Source organism: Micropterus salmoides, unplaced genomic scaffold (genome assembly GCF_014851395.1).
Source record: "Micropterus salmoides isolate LMB-PRFRI ecotype aquatic unplaced genomic scaffold, ASM1485139v1 Ms_hic_scaffold_17, whole genome shotgun sequence".
NCBI lineage: Eukaryota > Metazoa > Chordata > Actinopteri > Centrarchiformes > Centrarchidae > Micropterus > Micropterus salmoides.
The window spans coordinates 2,231,691-2,251,408 of record NW_024040817.1 but is presented as its reverse complement, the minus strand read 5'-3'; the positions used below and the strand labels follow the sequence as shown (position 1 = coordinate 2,251,408).

General features: G+C 37.9%; 2 protein-coding genes and 1 long non-coding RNA gene across 13 annotated transcripts in view; 2 read left to right on the top strand and 1 right to left on the bottom strand.

Moving 5' to 3' along the window:
- The window catches only part of LOC119906777 (collagen alpha-1(XIV) chain-like), a 516,646-nt gene that overhangs the window by 14,871 nt on the left and 482,057 nt on the right, over window positions 1–19,718 (bottom strand). For all 4 annotated transcript variants that reach the window (XM_038724122.1, XM_038724121.1, XM_038724124.1 and 1 more), the window contains 3 exons: window positions 2,291–2,386; window positions 2,068–2,121; window positions 948–1,001 (listed from right to left, as the gene is read on the bottom strand). In XM_038724122.1, coding sequence (XP_038580050.1) covers window positions 948–1,001; window positions 2,068–2,121; window positions 2,291–2,386 — 204 coding nt within the window. The remainder of the gene's footprint in view (window positions 1–947; window positions 1,002–2,067; window positions 2,122–2,290; window positions 2,387–19,718) is intronic.
- LOC119906781 (C-type lectin domain family 4 member C-like) lies at window positions 6,480–9,318 on the top strand. 8 transcript variants are annotated; one of them, XM_038724139.1, is made up of 6 exons: window positions 6,480–6,812; window positions 7,393–7,485; window positions 7,593–7,703; window positions 7,806–7,930; window positions 8,208–8,320; window positions 8,955–9,318. In XM_038724139.1, the coding sequence occupies exons 1-6, from the start codon at window positions 6,701–6,703 to the stop codon at window positions 9,079–9,081; spliced, it is 681 nt and encodes a 226-aa protein (XP_038580067.1). In that variant the 5' UTR covers window positions 6,480–6,700; the 3' UTR covers window positions 9,082–9,318. The 8 variants fall into 8 exon arrangements, with proteins under 8 accessions (XP_038580067.1, XP_038580066.1, XP_038580065.1 ...); XM_038724138.1 differs by having other exon boundaries at window positions 7,393–7,500; XM_038724137.1 differs by having other exon boundaries at window positions 7,366–7,485.
- Window positions 10,061–18,260, top strand: LOC119906799. Its single transcript, XR_005445034.1, has 3 exons — window positions 10,061–10,070; window positions 10,906–11,025; window positions 18,216–18,260. It is a non-coding gene; the product is annotated as an uncharacterized LOC119906799 (long non-coding RNA).

Sequence of the window (19,718 nt, the reverse complement as noted above, 5' to 3'; positions counted from 1 at the left end):
GGCTCTGTGCACAAATGCAGTGACTTATTATCAAAATGTCTCCCGTATTAACCTGTTTACATCATGACTTATTGATGCTACTATAAAGTGTAATGAGTCAAGTCAAGTCAGCTTTATTTATATAGCAAATTTAAAAACAACAGGAGTTGACCCAAAGTGCTTTCCAAGAACATAATACACGCAAATACAAGTATAAACGAACAAAAGAACAAAGAGTATATACCACTGTGTATCCAACTACACAATAAAACACTAGTGCTCCAATACCCATCAATGAAAGGAATATGGAGAATTCAAAGAAGCTAAAAGGTTTCTGTGGGATAGAAATGGCTTCAATTTGGCTATAAAAACTGCCCTTCAGGACACTACTGATTAGTTTGTCAAAATTCAAAGAAGTATCCATAAAAACACCTAAATTCTTAACTATACTGACTCAGTCTAATTATAATAAAATAAACTACTTAACCTTTTTACCAAAATAACTTGTCTCTGACTGACTGTGGTGAGCCAGCTGTCTCAATGACGAGTAAATGTTTTCTGTCTCCATCCAGACAATAGATGGCAGCAGAGAAATACCTCAACTCAGCTTCAGTGGTGTCTGCATGAGCTCGACTACATCAAGGAGGTAAGTAGAAGTAGTAGCAGGTAAAAGTAGTATTAGTAGTAATGGTACTATTTCCAGTAAATGTGACAAAGGTACTACTCTAGTATCAGATGCACTAGTAGAAGCAGTAGTAATAATAGTAATGGTGGTGGTAAAAGAGGTTTAGTAGTGGCAGTGCTGACAGCAGTATTAGTATCATTAGTGACAGTAGTAGGAGTAATAACGTTAGTAGTAGCAGTAGTAACAGTAGAGGTAGAAGCAGTGTAAGAAAACCGTATCATTAGTACTTTTACCAGTATGTGCAGTACTACAGATTGACAGTAATATTCATGAGGTGACTCACTCTGGGTCCTGGAGGTCCTTCTCTGCCCGGAGCTCCAGCTCTGCCAGGAATTCCCTGAAACACAAATGTCTGATGTGAAATCACAAGGACTACACGATTAAAAAAATAACTTTACAGTGTATAATTTCAGTCATTTGTATTATGATATGATAATTTTAGGTGACTGTTGTTTTCTTTCTTTGTAGTTTTCACTACTAAGATATAATAACAGACAGTCTGTTCAAATGAGAAGCTCAATATTTTGCAGCGAAGCACACTCCTTATTTCAGGGTTGCAAAAGATGTGGTTTACTTAATGCTGCCTGACTTCCTGTGGTGACTCAGCGGCTGATTGGTTTAGACTTGTATCATATAACTACATCGTCCCTTATTGGATTCCAGCCTGGGGACATTTGTTGCGTTGCTTCATATACTATCAACCTTCCAATAAAGGCAAAAATGGCATTAAATACAAGAAAATGAACTGCACATGTGCTGCACAAACACCACAAGAACAGATCTTGCTGTAGAGTCACAAGCTCAGGGCATAGAAATAGATATGAACCACAGAAATCAACCTTTTCGCAAATGGCACCATTATTCAAAGTTTGACAACTATTTGTTTCCAAAATGTCATATTAGTCCCAATCATTTACAGTAGAGCAGTAATTACTTGTGGGAGGCTCTTTTCAAGAAACAGTCCTGTTTGAAACAGCACACTGCCCAATTTTTTGTCAATAACACTGTTAATTAATTTGTATCTCTGACTAAAACACTTGTATTTCACAGCTCGCCGTCAAACCAAGGTGAAAATCTGCATTATATAATTAGCAGTTTAAAAAGCAGTCATGATAAACACGTTTTGTAGCTGTTCGCTCCTGTAGTGAGCAGCTACAAGCGGCTGCAGACGTGATTTATTGACATTTCTTAACAATAAATAGCAGACAAAATGTACAATGTTCACATGAATGACTCACATGTTGCTCCTGTAGACCTAAACCAAGCAGTGTTTTAACATCAAATGAACTGTAACATACAGAAACCCTACTAACCAACTGAAATGTTACCTAACCTTAACCTGACAATAAACAGGGTCTAAAATGTTTATGTTAGATTCACATATTGTTGACAGTTTTCTTTACCTGCACTCCTTGTTGTCCTTGTTCCCCTTTCTGTCCTCTCTCACCCGGAGCACCCTGCAGATAAAAGTTAAGAGTGTTTCTCTTATACTTAAAATACAAACTGCATCTGAACATGTGAAAAGTGTGATAGGAGCCTTGACATTACAGCCTATGAAACCTTAATGTAAACATGTAAATTAACTTTCAAAAACAAATTTTTGGTGAGACTGTGTGCTGATCTTACTGGGGGCCCTATGATGGACCGTCCGCTGGGTCCCTGTGGTCCTTGGGGTCCTTGAGGTCCTGGTACACCTGTCTCACCTACTGGACCAGTCGGCCCCTGGAAAGAGAGAGAGAGAGAGAGAGAGAGCGTTAAAAGACAGACAATCATGTTGTACTTCGGCAGGCATATGCTGCCTCACAACTGCTTCAACAACTGCAAAGGAGTTTTACACAAAGTCATTGTACGACGTCAACCATAAAGGGTGTAGATTAGCTCAGGTTACAGTATAATAGTTAGTGAAAGCTGTTTGTCGTGTAACACGCAGGTAAGAAGTATTCAGGTCCTTTACTTGAGCAGAAGTACTAATACCAACCTGACTTTGATAAAATACTCCACTGTAAGTAAAAGGTCTGCATGATAAACCTTACTAGGGCAAAAGAATGCATGTATTCCAGCAAAATATACTTAAAGTAGTCATTGTGCAGCATTTTACTATAATGTATGATATTTTGGATTGATATTATAGATGCAATAATGTGTTATATTTAACAACATGTTTGCACTATTTAAGAATGTACGTTATGTTATTTTGCTATATCGAAATATAAATTGTTTATTGTGGCATAGCCTAAAAATATCAAGATATTATTTATGAGCCATATTGCCCAGCCCTGTCTTTAACACAGATTTAGAATTTAGGTTAAAATGTTGTACTTCCTCCTGATATTCAATTTAAACAGACAGAATCCTCGGATGTTAACCCTGAGTGCTTTGTAGCAAGTCCATTAAAATCTAATTGATAAACAGGTCAACCCCTCCCCAATATACTCTCACAAAACCTCTTTGGTAAATGACTATGGTACAAGCACCTGCAGTGTCCTGATGTGAGGAAAATAATAGGCTTGGTGAAGAGGAAGCCTCCACCTCTTATGAGCGCGTTCAGTAGCCATGTCAGTGTCCAGGGGTCACTGGCTTTCACAGACATGCAGCAATGGGACAAGTGTTGCATTCATAGAATCAGAATTCAGAAAGATTTATAAATGTCCTAACAGCATTAGGGCTGGACTACAGCACAGCCTGTGAGTCCAGCTTGGACCTGCTGAAGACCAGGATCGTCACAGTCTGATAACGCTCCGGTGTAGAGGCAAGCTGGGTGAAAGACTGCTTCCAATTAAAGCAGAACTTATCGCTAACGAGTTCTATAAACAATCTCAACTTGCCAAGGTGACCAAAAAGTTTTATGCAGGTTTAACATTCTGATTAAAAGGTGAATTATAATAGCTCAGAGGCTGCATTGATAACTGCAGTGGCTCTAAAAACTCCTAATTTAGGCCACATTTACACTTGTTATTTCAAATTTCTCAGATGTGATTTGACATACTTTAGTTTACACATAATCAAATATACGCATTTCAGTCAGCCACAAAACAAATTTGATTTACCAGTGAGAGAAAGTTATTAACAGAGGGCAAAACCTTTTCAACACAGGCTAGAATGCGTCTCAAGCCTCCTCCCAAGGTGGTTTTGAGCAACTAGATTTAGGTCCGTTTTGAATACTTCTTGGAAGCATTTTCAATTCACTGTTTTGCAATTAGACAGCAAATCCAATTAGCCCAAGAAGCACAAAATGGCTAAGTATAAATGGGATATTAGACCAAACCTTGGATGCAGGGTTAACATTAATAAACTAGTGAGACAAGATATTAGTAGATTAAGGGTCCTACATAACTAATAAAATGCTCTATGTGGATAACTTTATAGTAATTATTTCCTTAATGTATTTGTAAAACCATTATATAACTGCAACATAGATTTTACTAACATACATGCATCCCATGATATACAGTACCATATCTTAAGTCTATCTAGCAGTGTATAAACCTGATTCAGACCCTGAGTTAGTAGAGCTAACTTTCTTAGTGCAACATAATGTCTTTAATGCTTTTCACCACAGCACTGAGACTGCACTTGTTAGAGTTCATCTCAGCAGTGAGGCATCAAAAATTGGTTTTGGTATTGCTGGATCTCAGTGCTGTATTCAACACGGTTGAACATAAGATCCTGCTCAACAGACTCCAAATGTGGGTGGGACTTTCTGGCACTACGTGAAATTGGTTCACAAGACGAGGGACTACTTCTAGACTACTTGTGTCAATTGGTAATTATGAATCTGAGCAAACAAAAATCCCATGTGGGGTTCCTTTGCTCACATTATGTACTATTTTAACATTACATACTATACAGATGACACACAACTCTACATAACTGTCATCACACAGCGCATTGGACAAAATTGCTCAACCCATGATTTGGTTATTGACTCTGACCTAACAGCCACATAAAGACTGTTACAAAACCAGCCTAGTACCACCTTAAAAACACAGCATAGTATTTCTTTCTAAACAAGATACTCAACAACTTGTTCATGTGTTTATTTTCAGCAGGCTAGACTACAGTAATGGTGTCTTTACAGGTCTTAGTAAAGAAATCAACAGCTGCAGCTTGTTCACAATGCTGCAACCAGAGTCCTCACTAACACCTACATGACTGCAATGGCTTCCTGTCTGCCAAAGGATATATTTAAAAATCCTATTACTTGGTTATAAAGCACTAAATGGTCACGGGACAAAATACATCCCTGCCCGCTCAGGTCACCTGGGACAGGTTTATTCAATGTTCCCAGGATCAAGGTGCTTCACCAAGCAATGTATCTTTATTGTCTTAAATCATTTTGACTTACTTACTTACTTAATGACTTACTTTCAATGTATTTCCATGTTCTTGTAAAGCACTTTGAATTGCCTTGTGTCTGATTGGGGCAATATAAATAAACTTGCTTTGCCTTAAATAATATCTCTATCTCTAAGACTAGATGTGTCCTATTGTCTATAATAGTTTTAAATTTTTAATAAAATAAACTTTACACGGGAAGAAAATGATGGGAAGTTGTTTCTCTGATCAGCAGTGAAATCTACTGAATGGTTTAGCTTTTTAATTCAAATGTAACACATGCATAAATCAATGTACACTCTTGTGGCTGCTCCGTGTTGCGTTCTAACCACAAACAAACTACAACCTTAAAGTTAAAGCTAAACAATTTTGTTTGGTATGTTCTCTGATTCATGCAACCATTTATGAAAATGCCACGCCTGTGAAACCTTTGATCATGGGGACTTGTAAATAAACAGGAACATTGAATACAATCCAATGTCAGTGCTTCCCTCCCCTTGATATCTGTTACTACTTAAACTTGTCATATTAGATTATTTTGAGACTGTGGGGTGTAACATCTGATAGTGTGAAATGATGTCATTAAGGAAATGATGGTAGAGATGATAAAAGAACTTCCGTAGTATATGTTGCTTCAGGATACCATGTTGCGCCACACATAATGTGATAAAGATCAGAAACACTGAGCCAAAGACATTTTAAGAAAAGTTGTTCTATAACATGACACCATGGCTGCTTGTATTATTTCTGTTATTTTCTTCAAATGTTTGTGCCTGTTTAGTGTTTAATCCATTATGTAGTTTTTTTATTCCATCATTTGAACCTGCTGTACTGCAAACATTTACTGTGCTGTACAGCTTGGGTGTCAAAAATTGTTTATTTTTATTCATTATTATTCAGTTTCATTCAGTAGGCACAGTGCACATTATTAAAACATTGACGTAAATGTGCCAGAGATAGCCAAAATACTATTTTTCATCTGTAGGCCCTGGACAGTTGTTACATAGTCAACCTAAAAACATTATGAGAATATGTAACAATGAGATAAAAGAAAATATTAATCCAGACACTGTACTGAATTACCTCTTCATGCACTTCTTCAAGTACTATTACTTCATAAAAATTTTAATATATGCTTGTACTCTATTCTATCAAACAACACTAGCAAAAGTGACTTTTTAATGCTGTTCTCAGTACTGGAGTAGTAAGTGCTCCAGCATACTTTATCAACTACAGATCACATATCACACCCCTGACAGACAAAAAAAATGTATACATGTATATTGTGGTTCACTGAGTGAAAGCCATATATATTCTAAATAAACTAAATGAAAAAAATAGAAAATCAAATGGAGATTGTAGAATTTTAAATTGCCCAATTTGTTTTGAGGTTTTCAACGTACAGTGATTAAAGTCTGGCTATGTGTTGTGTGCGTTATCCTGCCACTACTTCCTGTTGAAACCTGGCCAGAACATTCAGAAACAGAGAGACAGAGAAACCTTGGCAGAAAACACAGACAGCAGCATTAGAATAAAGCACACAAGTTGCATATTCAGGATTTTGAATTACAAACTAAGATATCAAAAATCTATTTAGCAAAGCAGCTCATGTTAGAGCACTGGACTGAGTGGGGTGTAATATAGAGTAAATTCAGACTTTTGAAAAGCTGCAGGGACCTTTTGCTTGTCTCAGGCATCAAAATGTCGTCCAACATTTATGAAGACCCAAATTTGACTATGAATGTGAGATACTGCAAAGGAGAAAGAGAGGACAGAGGACAGAGAGTGGAGAGACTGGTCGACATTTACGAGGGTATGGACACTTTTACAAACCATCAAGTTGATCTTTTGACACAGGATGGAGGTACGTAGGTATTAAATACTGTGGAAATATTAATGTTAATATAAAAAATAAATTAGTGTATCTGGGTATGGATTCTAATTAGGAGATCATCTATGAATTACATTTGTATATAACAGTGTTAATATTGATGAAATTATATTAATATTTGTACATGAGACTGTACAAGATGAATAGTTTGCCTTAAAACTGTGACATACATTTCACTTTTCAAACACTAAAATATTGCACAGCCTACAATGACACAGGGCCAATGAACACTTGAGTATTTAATACTTACATTACATATATTTATAATTTTTTATCTTTTAATTTTAATATTTTTAATTGATTAATAATTATTCTTTATTCTACTCGTTTTCCACTGGCTGGGATTACGGTCTTACTTTTAAAATCAAATGTCTTTGGTGCTGTGTGTTCAGATGAGCTGACCTGAAGGAGGAAATGCCCAACAGCTACTGCATACATGTTTAATCAAAATATATTGTGTACTTTGCCTCTATAGGAGCTAACACTCAAAATCATCTTCCAGCTGTCCAAAGAAACCCTTTTAGAGCTGTGGCACTGGTTCTGGGTCTACTGTGTCTCCTGCTAGTGGTAGGAGTCACTATCCTGTCCAGACTCTGTGAGGAATTTATCTGTAATTCAATGTCATATCTTGAGTCACTTAAAACCATGATCTGTTGGTTTTATTTTACATCACTGTCTCTTTTTGTTGTGTTTTTATACCAGATATTTCAACCGTTTTGGAAAACAACCAGGATGCAAGCAATAAGACCCGTTATGAAAACAGGTACTGTCTGGTAGAGGAGAAAAAAACACAAACACAGCGGAACAGTACAGGTGAGAAAGATTTAAATTTCTTAAAGTAGTTTCTTAAAGTATATTAAATTATTTGAAATCTATCACTAAAACACCTCGATGAAAATATGCTGTTTCTTTAAGTATGGACGAGATTTCGATGCAGTTGTTACTACAAATCTACTGAGATGAAAAACTGGACAGCCAGTAGGACAGACTGTCAGAAGAGAGGAGCAGATCTGGTGATAATAAACACCAGAGAGGAACAGGTGAGTGCCTCTCTGTTAACGTGTACAGTATTGTGTGTTTTTTTGTTGGAGCTTGTTGGAGCTGATTACCAACCGGGGCCTTCGACTCAAAGAGGTTAACTTATCAACATATATCCACATATTTGTGTTTAGGACAAATCTTTATAGTTATTGACAAAACTTTTTGCATTTCTTCTTTCATCAGAGATGTTCAAAACATGACACATTAATTTACTACCACTGAAAATCTTATGTATGAACAGAGAAATAATTATCTGCTCTTCTGCAAAATGATCAGGATTTTGTCAGAGAGCTGAGTAAACATGGAGCTTCCTGGATCGGTCTGAAATCAGTGAAAAACGGTTGGAACAACAAATGGGAATGGGTGGACGGATCAACTCTGACATATACGTGAGAAATTCTAGTTTTTGTTAAATCATGATATGTCAACATTTATATGCTAGTATTTTAAGAAACTGAAATCTTAATATGAACAATACTTAATGTTTCATCAAGTCAATCACGTTTTCAAATAATGTTAAAATGTATTTTAAATTAGCACTGCGTGAGTCCGACAGTGTTGAGATAATGATAATCACTGAACAATTCCACAAATGGGTTTAACTTGACTAATCAAGCCACATCATGTGTGGTGTGTAGCTGAGTAAAAATGATGTATAATGAACTTGCATTCTACTGCTCCACCACACGAAGGCGCCAACATGTTCATATTAATCCTCTGTGCTGCCCTCTTTACTGAAAGCTGAGCATGGTGAAAAAACAATTGCTTTGATATGAATTTTAAATATGAATTGACTTTGGAATAAAAAAACAAATTCCTCTTTTTGAAACTCTTCTTCTGTAGATTACATACGAGTTAAAAGATATAAAGAAAGTAAACATGATGCTCAAGAGGGTTTTCAGTCCATAATTCATTTTATGAGCTCTTTCAGGCACAATAACTGCATGTACAATCTTATATCAATAATCCCATGTGTTTTGCAGCTTTTCCCTGTAACAATATAGTACTTATTCTGTTCCACAGGGCCTGGCAGGCAGGTATGAAAGTAAACGCTGTGAATGGGTCCAAAGCATATATTAATCTGAAAGGAACATGGGAATACATCAACACAGGATCCAATCAATGGATCTGTGAGAAACCAATGTATTGAGAGTTTCCTGGTGACCATGGAGGCCAACATGTGTAACTGTGATGTAATGGTTTCTAATCTTTGTGTACAGCATTTCTCCCTCTCTTTATCAATAGTTCTTGCTGCCCTCCCTTAAAAACAACATAATAAAAAGGCAACCATGAGAAAATCAACTGTATTTCATTACTCAGAAGTGCAAAATGTAAATCTACAAAAAGGCCAAATCAAAAAAGGTTCAACCACTGTGGTGAATGAAGGTGCTTCAACTTTTTGTGGTTTTTTTTTGCCTTTTGGAAGCTCAGGCCAGACGGTGGCAGTAATGGTGTCACCACATTTCATTTCAGGACAATCTGCCTCACAGTAGTGAAAGTATGTATGTAGGATATGTATTTTAATGTATTAATTGTCATAGAGTTAGGATTGTCATTACAACTTCGTTAAACATCACAGCTTAGTTGGAAATGATTCGTTTTTTCTGTGGAAGCAACAGAAAATAGACATTTCCTGTTTTGGCCAAACTGTTAATCTGCTGTGTGTGTGTGTGTGTGTGTGTGTGTGTGTGGGGGGGGGGGGGGGTCCAGAAGAGTCAAATGAATAAAAAGTGAGTGTGTGTTTCTTTGCTGCTACTTCCTCATTTTTCTCTACTGAAACCAGACAGAAGCCGCCTGTAAGACTGACAGCAGCGTCAATACAGTTTATTATGTTAATGAATTTATATCTACTACAGTTAGTACTGCAGAGTATACTTGTACACATTGAAGGTTTACAGCAGCATAGTAACCAATCAACACAGAACAGTTACAGGAAGTGAAGTGCAGCTACTGTTCAACTGTCTCAGTCCTCTCAAGATGTCCTCAGATATTTATGCCAAACCAGATTTCTCAAAGAAGGTGAGATACAACAGAAAGGTGCAGGAGGACAACGTAGAGTGGGAAGAAAGAACGGTGGCTATCTACGAGAGTACAGACGATATCAAGATGATCACACTGATCTTCAGTCACACGACGGAGGTAAGTGAGAAATTATGACAAATCTATGATGTAAAAAAATAATGTTTATCTTGCTTCTGTATGAGTGTGTCTTTTTAAATCATGTTGGACTAATGGTTGACCCATAAGTTAACTCTCAGTTCAGTTTTTTATTTTTAGATTTCCAATCCCATGACACTGCAGCCTAAGTTTGTTTCTATTCATTTACAGTGCAGAAGATAATCCAACTAACTACAGGAAACATCCACAAAAACACAAGGGGTTCATACTAAACATGTTATACATTTATTCCTGTAGTTGGTTGGATTATGTTCTGCTAAAAAAAAGTATTAGAGCTCTCTGAGTAGATGACTCATTGTTCATGTGTTCATTTTCTGTAATCTTCTGCCAAGTTTTTAAAACCAAAATCTGGATCTAATGTTTAATTGTTTTGGCCATTCATATAGGTTAAGGTAACATTTAGCCAACAAGCGTCAGCTCTAGTAAAGTTTTACAAAGAAATGTAAACAGCAGCCACATGACAGGAAGAAGTTATTAATACAGAGCCAAGAGAGAAAGTCAAGAGGAGATGATGCAAAGTTGCGAGCTGTGCAATCGAATTGCCCATAACGGATCAACATTTCAGATGAGTTCATATTTGTTTTACATCAAAATAATAATTGATTTCCATACGTTTTTATATGATTTGTTTAAAATCTAACAAAATGTAAATGATTACCAATGTTAAGCCTCCATTTTAGAACCACAGATGAAGGCAGTGAAGCTGTTGACTAAAATGTTATGTGTGGGGAATGATAACATGACGCATGTTGTTTTCCTTTAATGAACCCGCTCTCGGTGTGCTTTGCCACTTTAGGACCGCACACTGAGAATCATCCTCCAGCCGTCCAAAGCAGGCCTTTCAGAGCTGCTGCATTTTGTCTTGGAGTGCTGTGCTTTCTGACCATAACTGGAATCATCCTCCTATACATACGTTGTAAGATAAAATACACCCCACAACTACTGACAACCAAATACTGAACCTGTTCACAATGCAGAAAAACTGCTGCAACTGGTCTATGAAGCACATTTATTAAATGTTTTCCACCAAAGTTTGCTCAGTTACACTAAAATGTACTTTCCAGTTCTCCACAACCAGATCTAATGAATCAAGCTGGAGGAGGTTGAGACGGTCTGGTTTTGTCTTGAGCACCAGCTTCAGACTTTAAAGGATAGGTTCTTATTTTTTGTTCATCTTCATATAATACTGACCTGCCACATGCATGCTGAAAGATTTATTTATCTTTGTAATCATTTGTCCTGTCAGCTCTGTGTAAAAATGCATTCTAACATTCAGCTGAAGTTATTATGAGATCACAGCAGTCTGAGTTATAAAAATCAAACAGGTATCTTGATCCTAGTAACAGGTTGGGTTATTGCCAGTGTTGTGTCTCGGCAGCATCCTTCCACCGCACAGCTCAGTAAAGAAACACAGTCCGTGGAAACAAAGTGGGAACATTTTACTAAAAACAAGTAAACTTTCATTCTGGTTAACTCAGACTAATGAAGCCTCATTCTAGCTTTGGCTGAACTTAAGAAAAAATTTTTGCACACAACAAAGACTGTTGTTTTCATGTCCATAATTTTTACACTGCAGTCACGCTAGGAGGGGAATTACTTCAGAGCCAGTTCTGAGAGGATTAGATGTCAATGAACATAGTGCATATGAGTCTGTACTTTGTTTAAAAACATATAGACAACATCTCTGAAAATAAAATATACCCCATAGCTAAAAAAACAAAAACCTCTTTATAGTTACTTGATGTTTTTTGGGACGGCTGTGGCTCAGGAGGTAAAGAGGGTCGCCCACTAATCGGAAGGTTCCTCTAGTCTGCATGTCAAAGTGTCCTTTGGGATGATACTGAACACCACATTGTGATGAACGAGTGTGAATGTCACATGTAAAGCGCTTTGGATGGTCTGATAACACGAAAGGTGTTTTATCATAGAACATTAAAATATGCAGAGAAAGTAATGCAATTCTGTCTTTAGTTTGAGGCAAATGATTTGGTGGTGTTGGTGTGTTTCTTATGTTGTTGTGCTTCTCAACAGATATTTCAGTCACTTCGGACAAAGACCAGCTGCAGACCAGATACGACAAACTGAACAACAACTACAGCGAGCTGCAGGGACAAATTTCAGGTAAGAAAACTTTCAAAACCGTCCATCCACCTTCATCCGCTTATCTGGGATCAGGTCGCGGGGTTTCAAAACAAAATAAGCAAATACCAAAATACACAGCATCTAACTTCAGACTGCTTATTAAGAATACATATTTTAAAATATTCTAAAGATATTCTTATCTCTTGTTGTTTTTCCTCAAGAAATGACAGTCAACAACAGTCAGTTACAGAATGAAGTAAAGCAGCTGAAGGATAAAATTGAAGGTGATGAACAATGAACACCAGCATCAAACTAATTCACTTGATATAACTTGACTTTGCCATTACTTTTATAGAGCAAACAACAAGTGGCAGGCAAGAAAGATATTTAAGAAGAAAGTGAAACATGGTTTAATCAATTTAAATGACATGAAATCCATCTTTTAACACTCATTTGACATGAAGAGAAGTGGTGTCCTGAAGGATGGAAGAGATTTGGATGCAGCTGTTACTTTAAATCCAATGAGAAGAAAACTTGGTCTGACAGCAGAAGTGACTGTCAAAGGAAAGGAGCAGATCTGGTGATCATAAACAACGAAGAGGAACAGGTGAGTGTGTTTGTTACTGAGTGTGTGATCTTAGATGTAGCTGCCAGTGATCTGTTACTTCTGTTTTTGACCTGCAGCCAGTCGGCTTCCTATGACGATGCATTAGGGCCATTGTAGGTGGAAATAAAAACATTACGGAGCGAAGACAAAAAAACCTTGAATACTCTCTGAGACTAAGGTTATAAATTTGAAAGAAAAAACTTGAAAAACAATGTTTCAGTAGAGTTTTGCATTATAAGCATCTAAAAACTGAGGAGCAAACTGGCTCTGTTTGGGTCTGTGAGCTTTATCGGAGGTGCTGAAGTTCACATTTGTGGTGAGATTTCTGCCTGAAAGTGTTGCAGGTAGTTTTAGTTTCCACCTCCTTGTCTCATCCTAACATACAGTCCCAAACGTGGTTCTGTGTCTGTCAGACGGTCTGAAGGGGAAACTACCACCAATATATTCTATATAGACACCTAAAGTTAAGTGAAATAAAAGTGACAATCCACCAAAATGCTGAAAGGTCAGAAGATGATAAGAGACACCAAATATCTGGGGATTTCCACAGATCCAGGAGCAGCAGGAAAGAGAGCCAAGAGGTGATGTAATGCTTAGAAACAGAGCTATAAAAGGAGGTCCAAAACAAGGTGAAAATCACTTGTTACATGGCTTCATGTCAACTCGGGTCTCTGTTCTGGTAACAGAATGGGACTCTACTTTGCATCCATCTCTGAACCTCTCCGCTGAAACTTTTCTTTTCTAACTGCTGTCTATTTTTGTTGAAAATAAACATGTTGGTAAAAGTTCAAGCTTTTTTATTTGGCCTAAGTCTTAAACTTTTTACACGGCACTGTCTTCAGTAAATCTAAAAAGATACGTTGCTTTTTGTAGGATCAATAGATTTGAAAAGTACTTTTTACTTTTGATAGTCAAACTTTTAAACCCAGGTCCTTTTTCACTTTTACTTGAGTAGTATTTTACTGGATGACTTTTATTTGAGTAACATTTTAGTGTGGTATCTGTACTTTTACTTAAGTAGGAACATTTAGTACTTTTCCCACCACTGAACAATGGTTATTCTACAAGAGGAGCTGAATTCCATCAGTCCTCTGAGTGTTTCTGATTTATGCACCACTGATGAACTGAAAAGTTGCCACAGATTTCTTTTTCCTTCAGACTTTTCAGACATCACACATGTACCACAATAGAATTACTGAATTATGAACAGAGAAATGATTATTGTCTCTTGTCAACTACTAGAAATGTGTCACTGAGCTGAACAAGGATGGAGACTCCTGGATTGGTCTACGGGCCACACAATGGACAGGATGGAAATGGAAATGGGTGGACGACTCGCCGCTGACACTAAAGTGAGACGCTTTTAAAGTTTTTAGTTTCCTTCACAATTCATTTTATTACTAAAAGAAGTTTGTTTTTAAAATTAGATGAAAACAAATGAACAAAATATTAATTCACATTATATTAATTTACTAAGCTGAATTATGTGTTAAACACGTTATTAAAAATGTAATTGTCATTTATGATAATAAAAATATTTCAAGTGAAATCCAACAGCTTCCTTCAAATTGAAAATAATCAGGAGTGACAACATTTTATTTCTCCTACAGGTTCTGGGCAACAGGACACCAGCACAGCAACAATTATTACGCTGCAGCATGCTGCGATAAACAAGGAAAATGGACAACGAGCGGATATAATGATCAGAAGAAGAACTGGATCTGTGAGAAAGAGCTTTCCTGTTTATCTTGAGGACAGAGGGGTGTGTAGTGTTGGGATCAACTTTGTCAAATCAGACCAACTCACATTTTACATTTCTTCAGTTGTTCATTCTGTGTTGCATCCTGAACAACCTGGATTACATAGATATTGTTCCTCTGCCCTACACAGTGAACAGTCTGGTTGGAAGTCATCCACACAACTACATGTGCACTTACCCTCTCTGCAGAGAGGGATATTACAACAGCCTGTTTTCAAAAAGCCTAAGATGTCACATACATGACAACAAGGGGAAAGACGGCTCCTTTCTGTTTCAGTGTTATTTAAGCCATTATCATAAAGGACAAACCTCATAGGCTTCTTCCACAGACCACTTACTGATGTAGTTACACTTGGGAGGAGGAAAGATTATGAATGTGTTTTGGAGAGAAGAATACACCTGATTTTGAATAAGATTTCAATCCATCTTTAATGCTTGGTTGCATTTACACTTGGGCTGTTTTGCTAATCAAAAGCTATCAAATCCACACGATGCATGAACTGATACTCAGAATAGTAACAGTCACATCCTCTGCATGTGCGTCAGGAAGGATGATATTCAATCATCTCTTTTGTTTTCTTCATAAATTACCAAAGCACAATTATATGTTTAACATGTTAGGTTTATTATTATCATTGAACCATTAATACTTGTCACGTCATTTCATCTACTAGACAGAACAAAAATAACTGGTCAACACATCACATTTCCTGTGTCAGAGATGCATGTGTGAATAAACTATATGGAGAACATGAATGCAGCTTTGCACAAATGTGTGAATGTGAGCACAAACCTGCTGTTGAGTGAAAACCATATACTTCCTCAGTGTCACTGACAAAAAAAATCTTTATGTTTCAGCTTTAAATATAGTTTTATGTGGTTTATGACTCAATTAAAGTCAAGTCTTCAATAATACATATGTTGTGGTGTCCATCTGTGTCAGTGGTGAGTCCTGCTGTTACTTCCTCTTTTGAAAGCTGCCCAACCCAAAGACAAACAAGCAGACAGTGAAACTGTTCACTAAGTTTTCAGTGTTTCAAAATGTCTGCAAGGATTCTCGCTGCACCAGATTCAAGCTTGAATGTGAGATATACCGGAAGAGTTCAAGACAACAGAGGAGCGGGAGAGGAGAATCAGCTGGAGATCTCAGAGGATGAAAAGCATCACGCTGATCCTGGGTCACAAAAAGCAAGTAAGTCTGAAATGATGTTGTAAGAAGGACGTTAATGTACATTTTTGTGTGGCTATATAAAAATGTACAATTCATTAATCAGTTACCATTAACTATGGGTCATTATCAGGTGTCTTGTTTCTGTAATCTGGTGCCACAAGAGTCAATTTTCTTACTGACAGAATGACAACGAGTAACTAGAGAATCCAGTTTCTGAAGAAGCTGCAGAGTGATGGTGGGCTGTTGAAAGCTGACGCTAAACTGATTGCTGGCTTGAATAATACCAATAATGTTTGAAAGATGTTGAAATTCTGATGCTATTCTGTGATCACTGTGCACTAGCTGGCACTAATGTTGCTGAGCCTGTTTCTCTGATAACTTGAGATCCAGACGTCCCATGACTAAAATCCTCTATCCGTTGAGTGTGTGTGCGTCCGGACAATGATAGTAAAACTAGCCTGTGTGCATGGACATCCCCACAAAGCAGGCATGTGATTGGCTTCAAACTTCAACCACTAAATGTGCAACAAGCAACATGAAATAATTGAGTCTATAACTAAATAATATAACTACTAACTTTCAAATTAGTTCAGTAGAAGTTAATAGATTATTTTTAATGAAACAGCAGCAAAGGTTGTCGCCTGTTTAAGACCTGGTGGCAGATCAGTCTCTGTCTGTTGATAAACTGTAGGAAAAAGTTTTTCATTTCATTTCAACTCTGACAGCGGGCGGCCGTGAGCGTGAGACCAGAACGGCCGCGACAGTTTCACGGGATCGCGCCGGTTACACAGAAGCTGTTGCCATGGTTACCTCGCAGAGCGCTTGTTTGCCTGTCTGTTGATGAGGAGCGCAGAGCGACCCCGCGGATCACAGCCGTATGAAAACCCTGTCACAACAATTCACAAGAAATTAATTTATAACGTGCCAAACCTTTAACATAAGGGCGACTTAAAAAGCAACCATCCATACAGCAAAGCGTAGCCTATAGCCTATATCAGAGGTCAAAAATAGGCGGACCGCGATCCGGATCCGCACCCAGCGGCCGCATTGTCTGGACGTACAGTCGATCTGTTATTGAGAATTACTACCTCATGATGGAGCTTTTCTATTTTAAAATGCGCAGCTTCTCTAACATTTACTGTCCTCATTCAGCGGCATAGGAAACTCACAAACCAATCGCATGTTCTCTAATCGTCTCATGTGAGGCTGCTCAGCCAATCAAATCTGTCCATTGTTAAGCATTGCCAGAGCCGTTAACGGCCCTGAGCATTGCGAGTCGAGTCCGCGAGTGAGATACACAGAGGAAGAGAGGAGAGGAAAGAGAAAGAGACTTCACATGACTTTTAACCAAGAATGTACAGATTCTCACATGTACATTCTTCCCACGGTTGGTTCAAAACCGGAATATCTCATTTATCTCCAGTCCTAGCTAGAGCTCACATTTCTCACTAAACAAGAGAAAGTAGGGAAGTGGTAGCTATAAAAGAGGGAATGAAAGAGAAGGAGGCGGCATTACAGCTGTTCATTTGTTAAGATGTGTTGAGTGTTAATTATAAAACTGGTTGAGACTGAACTTCAGTCACTAAAAGTTACAACAATTAAAATTAATTTATTTTACGATGCACATTTACAAAACCGTTTTTTAAATGCAGCCTTTAGATTACTTAAATTTAGAATGTATTATTAGAGTGGTTATTATTTATTATCCCTTCAGTTTTATGTGAAAACTATTGTTGAAATAGTATCAAAGGACAAAAAACATATGTTGATGCAACTAAGGCTTTAGGTTATGGTAGACGCAAGTTGATGTTTGCGGACCTTTGCTTTGTGAAATTTTCTCTAACTGGACCTCTCTGAATTTTAACTGAAGACCCCTGGCCTATATGATTGATCAATCGACAACAATGTCAAAGTAAACATTAGATGCCTATAACAAGCAATAATCAAAACATACCCAATTTATCCGATCCTTATTGTCAACTCAGTGTTGGGAAAGTTACTCAGCCTATAGTTATTACCAACTAGTTACTCCTTAAAAAAGTAATATTAGCTACTCTACCCTACTACTGGGTGAGATAACGCCACTCTCTCCCGATGAGTCCGAGCATCACTGGCAGCAGCAAAAACTTTTTGCTGGTCGCACAAAGTTTACAACAGACGACAATGTTCTTTGCATCTTAGACTGTGACACCATAATGGCATTAACGTTACTTACAGCTGTCAAAAATACCTCTCTCTTTGCTCACCTACAGTGCGGTCATGCATTCACGTCAAGGATTGTCATTACTTGAATCCCTCTCTGTTTATTCTCTGATAATAAACTGAAAGAAACCAACAACTGCAACAAAAAGAGGACAGAAGGGACTGAGTCAACTTTTAAACAAATATAGAGGCAGATCACGCTCTATTTGTCGCTTCATAGGCATGAATGATTTGGTGTTGTTGGTGTGTTTCTTATGTTGTTGTGCTTCTCAACAGATATTTCAGTCACTTTGGAAAAAGACCAGCTGCAGACCAGATACGACAAACTGACAAACAAACAAACAAACAACTACCGCGATACAGCATCCAACTTCACACTGCTTATTAAGAATACATATTTTAAAATTGTCTGACTCTTTTATATCTTGTTGTTTTCCTGAAGAAATAACAGTCAACAACAGCCAATTACAGAATTAAGTAAAGCAGCTGAAGGACAAAATTGAAGGTGATGAACAGTAAACACCAGTATTGTTGCTGAGTGTGTGATCTTAGCTGCCAGTGATCTGTTAGTTGTGTTTTTAACCTGCTACCAGTCGGTTTCCTATGACGATGCACGTGCAGAGGGGGGTGCAACGGGTGCTTGAGCACCTGCCCTTTGATGCCCAAAGTGCCCTTTTGTCAATGACAAATTTAATTAATTAATTAATTTTTAAATTTGTAAAGGTCCATTTGTGAAGGCCTGCCGAATCAAAATATTAGTAAAATTAATTATTAATATTTTCGCAGTAAATAAAATGACACATTATGACCTTTCACCTGATGACCTCATCCGTGACGAGCCCTCCCGTTCAGACACCGTTAGTGATTCAGCAGCTCTGACTACAGGACAACTGCGATCCCGCCGGTCAGAGGGGTTTGCCGCAATGTGCTTGTTGTGGGTTGTTGGATGTGTTTTACAAGAAAGACGCAAAGAGAGCAGCACAGTAGTTGTATACACTCACCTAAAGGATTATTAGGAACACCATACTAATACTGTGTTTGACCCCCTTTACCTTCAGAACTGCCTTAATTCTACGTGGCATTGATTCAACAAGGTGCTAAAAGCATTCTTTAGAAATGTTGGCCCATATTGATAGGATAGCATCTTGCAGTTGATGGAGATTTGTGGGATGCACATCCAGGGCACGAAGCTCCTGTTCCACCACATCCCAAAGATGCTCTATTGGGTTGAGATCTGGTGACTGTGGGGGCCATTTTAGTACAGTGAACTCATTGTCATGTTCAAGAAATCAATTTGAAATGATTCGAGCTTTGTGACATGGTGCATTATCCTGCTGGAAGTAGCCATCAGAGGATGGGTACATGGTGGCCATAAAGGGATGGACATGGTCAGAAACAATGCTCAGGTAGGCCATGGCATTTAAACGATGCCCAATTGGCATTAAGGGGCCTAAAGTGTGCCAAGAAAACATCCCCCACACCATTACACCACCACCACCAGCCTGCACAGTGGTAACAAGGCATGATGGATCCACGTTCTCATTCTGTTTACGCCAAATTCTGACTCTACCATCTGAATGTCTCAACAGAAATCGAGACTCATCAGACCAGGCAACATTTTTACAGTCTTTAACTGTCCAATTTTGGTGAGCTCTTGCAAATTGTAGCCTCTTTTTCCTATTTGTGGTGGAGATGAGTGGTACCCGGTGGGGTCTTCTGCTGTTGTAGCCCATCCGCCTCAAGGTTGTGCGTGTTGTGGCTTCACAAATGCTTTGCCGCATACCTCGG

Bases quoted from the DNA above. Each gene is read 5' to 3' on its own strand.
- LOC119906781 (XM_038724131.1), top strand. From the start codon at position 6,701: ATGTCGTCCAACATTTATGAAGACCCAAATTTGACTATGAATGTGAGA. The intron at 7,501-7,592 runs GTAATTCAATGT...TTTTTATACCAG, and splicing joins ACTCTGTGAGGAATTTATCT to ATATTTCAACCGTTTTGGAA. The intron at 7,931-8,207 runs GTGAGTGCCTCT...CAAAATGATCAG, and splicing joins TAAACACCAGAGAGGAACAG to GATTTTGTCAGAGAGCTGAG.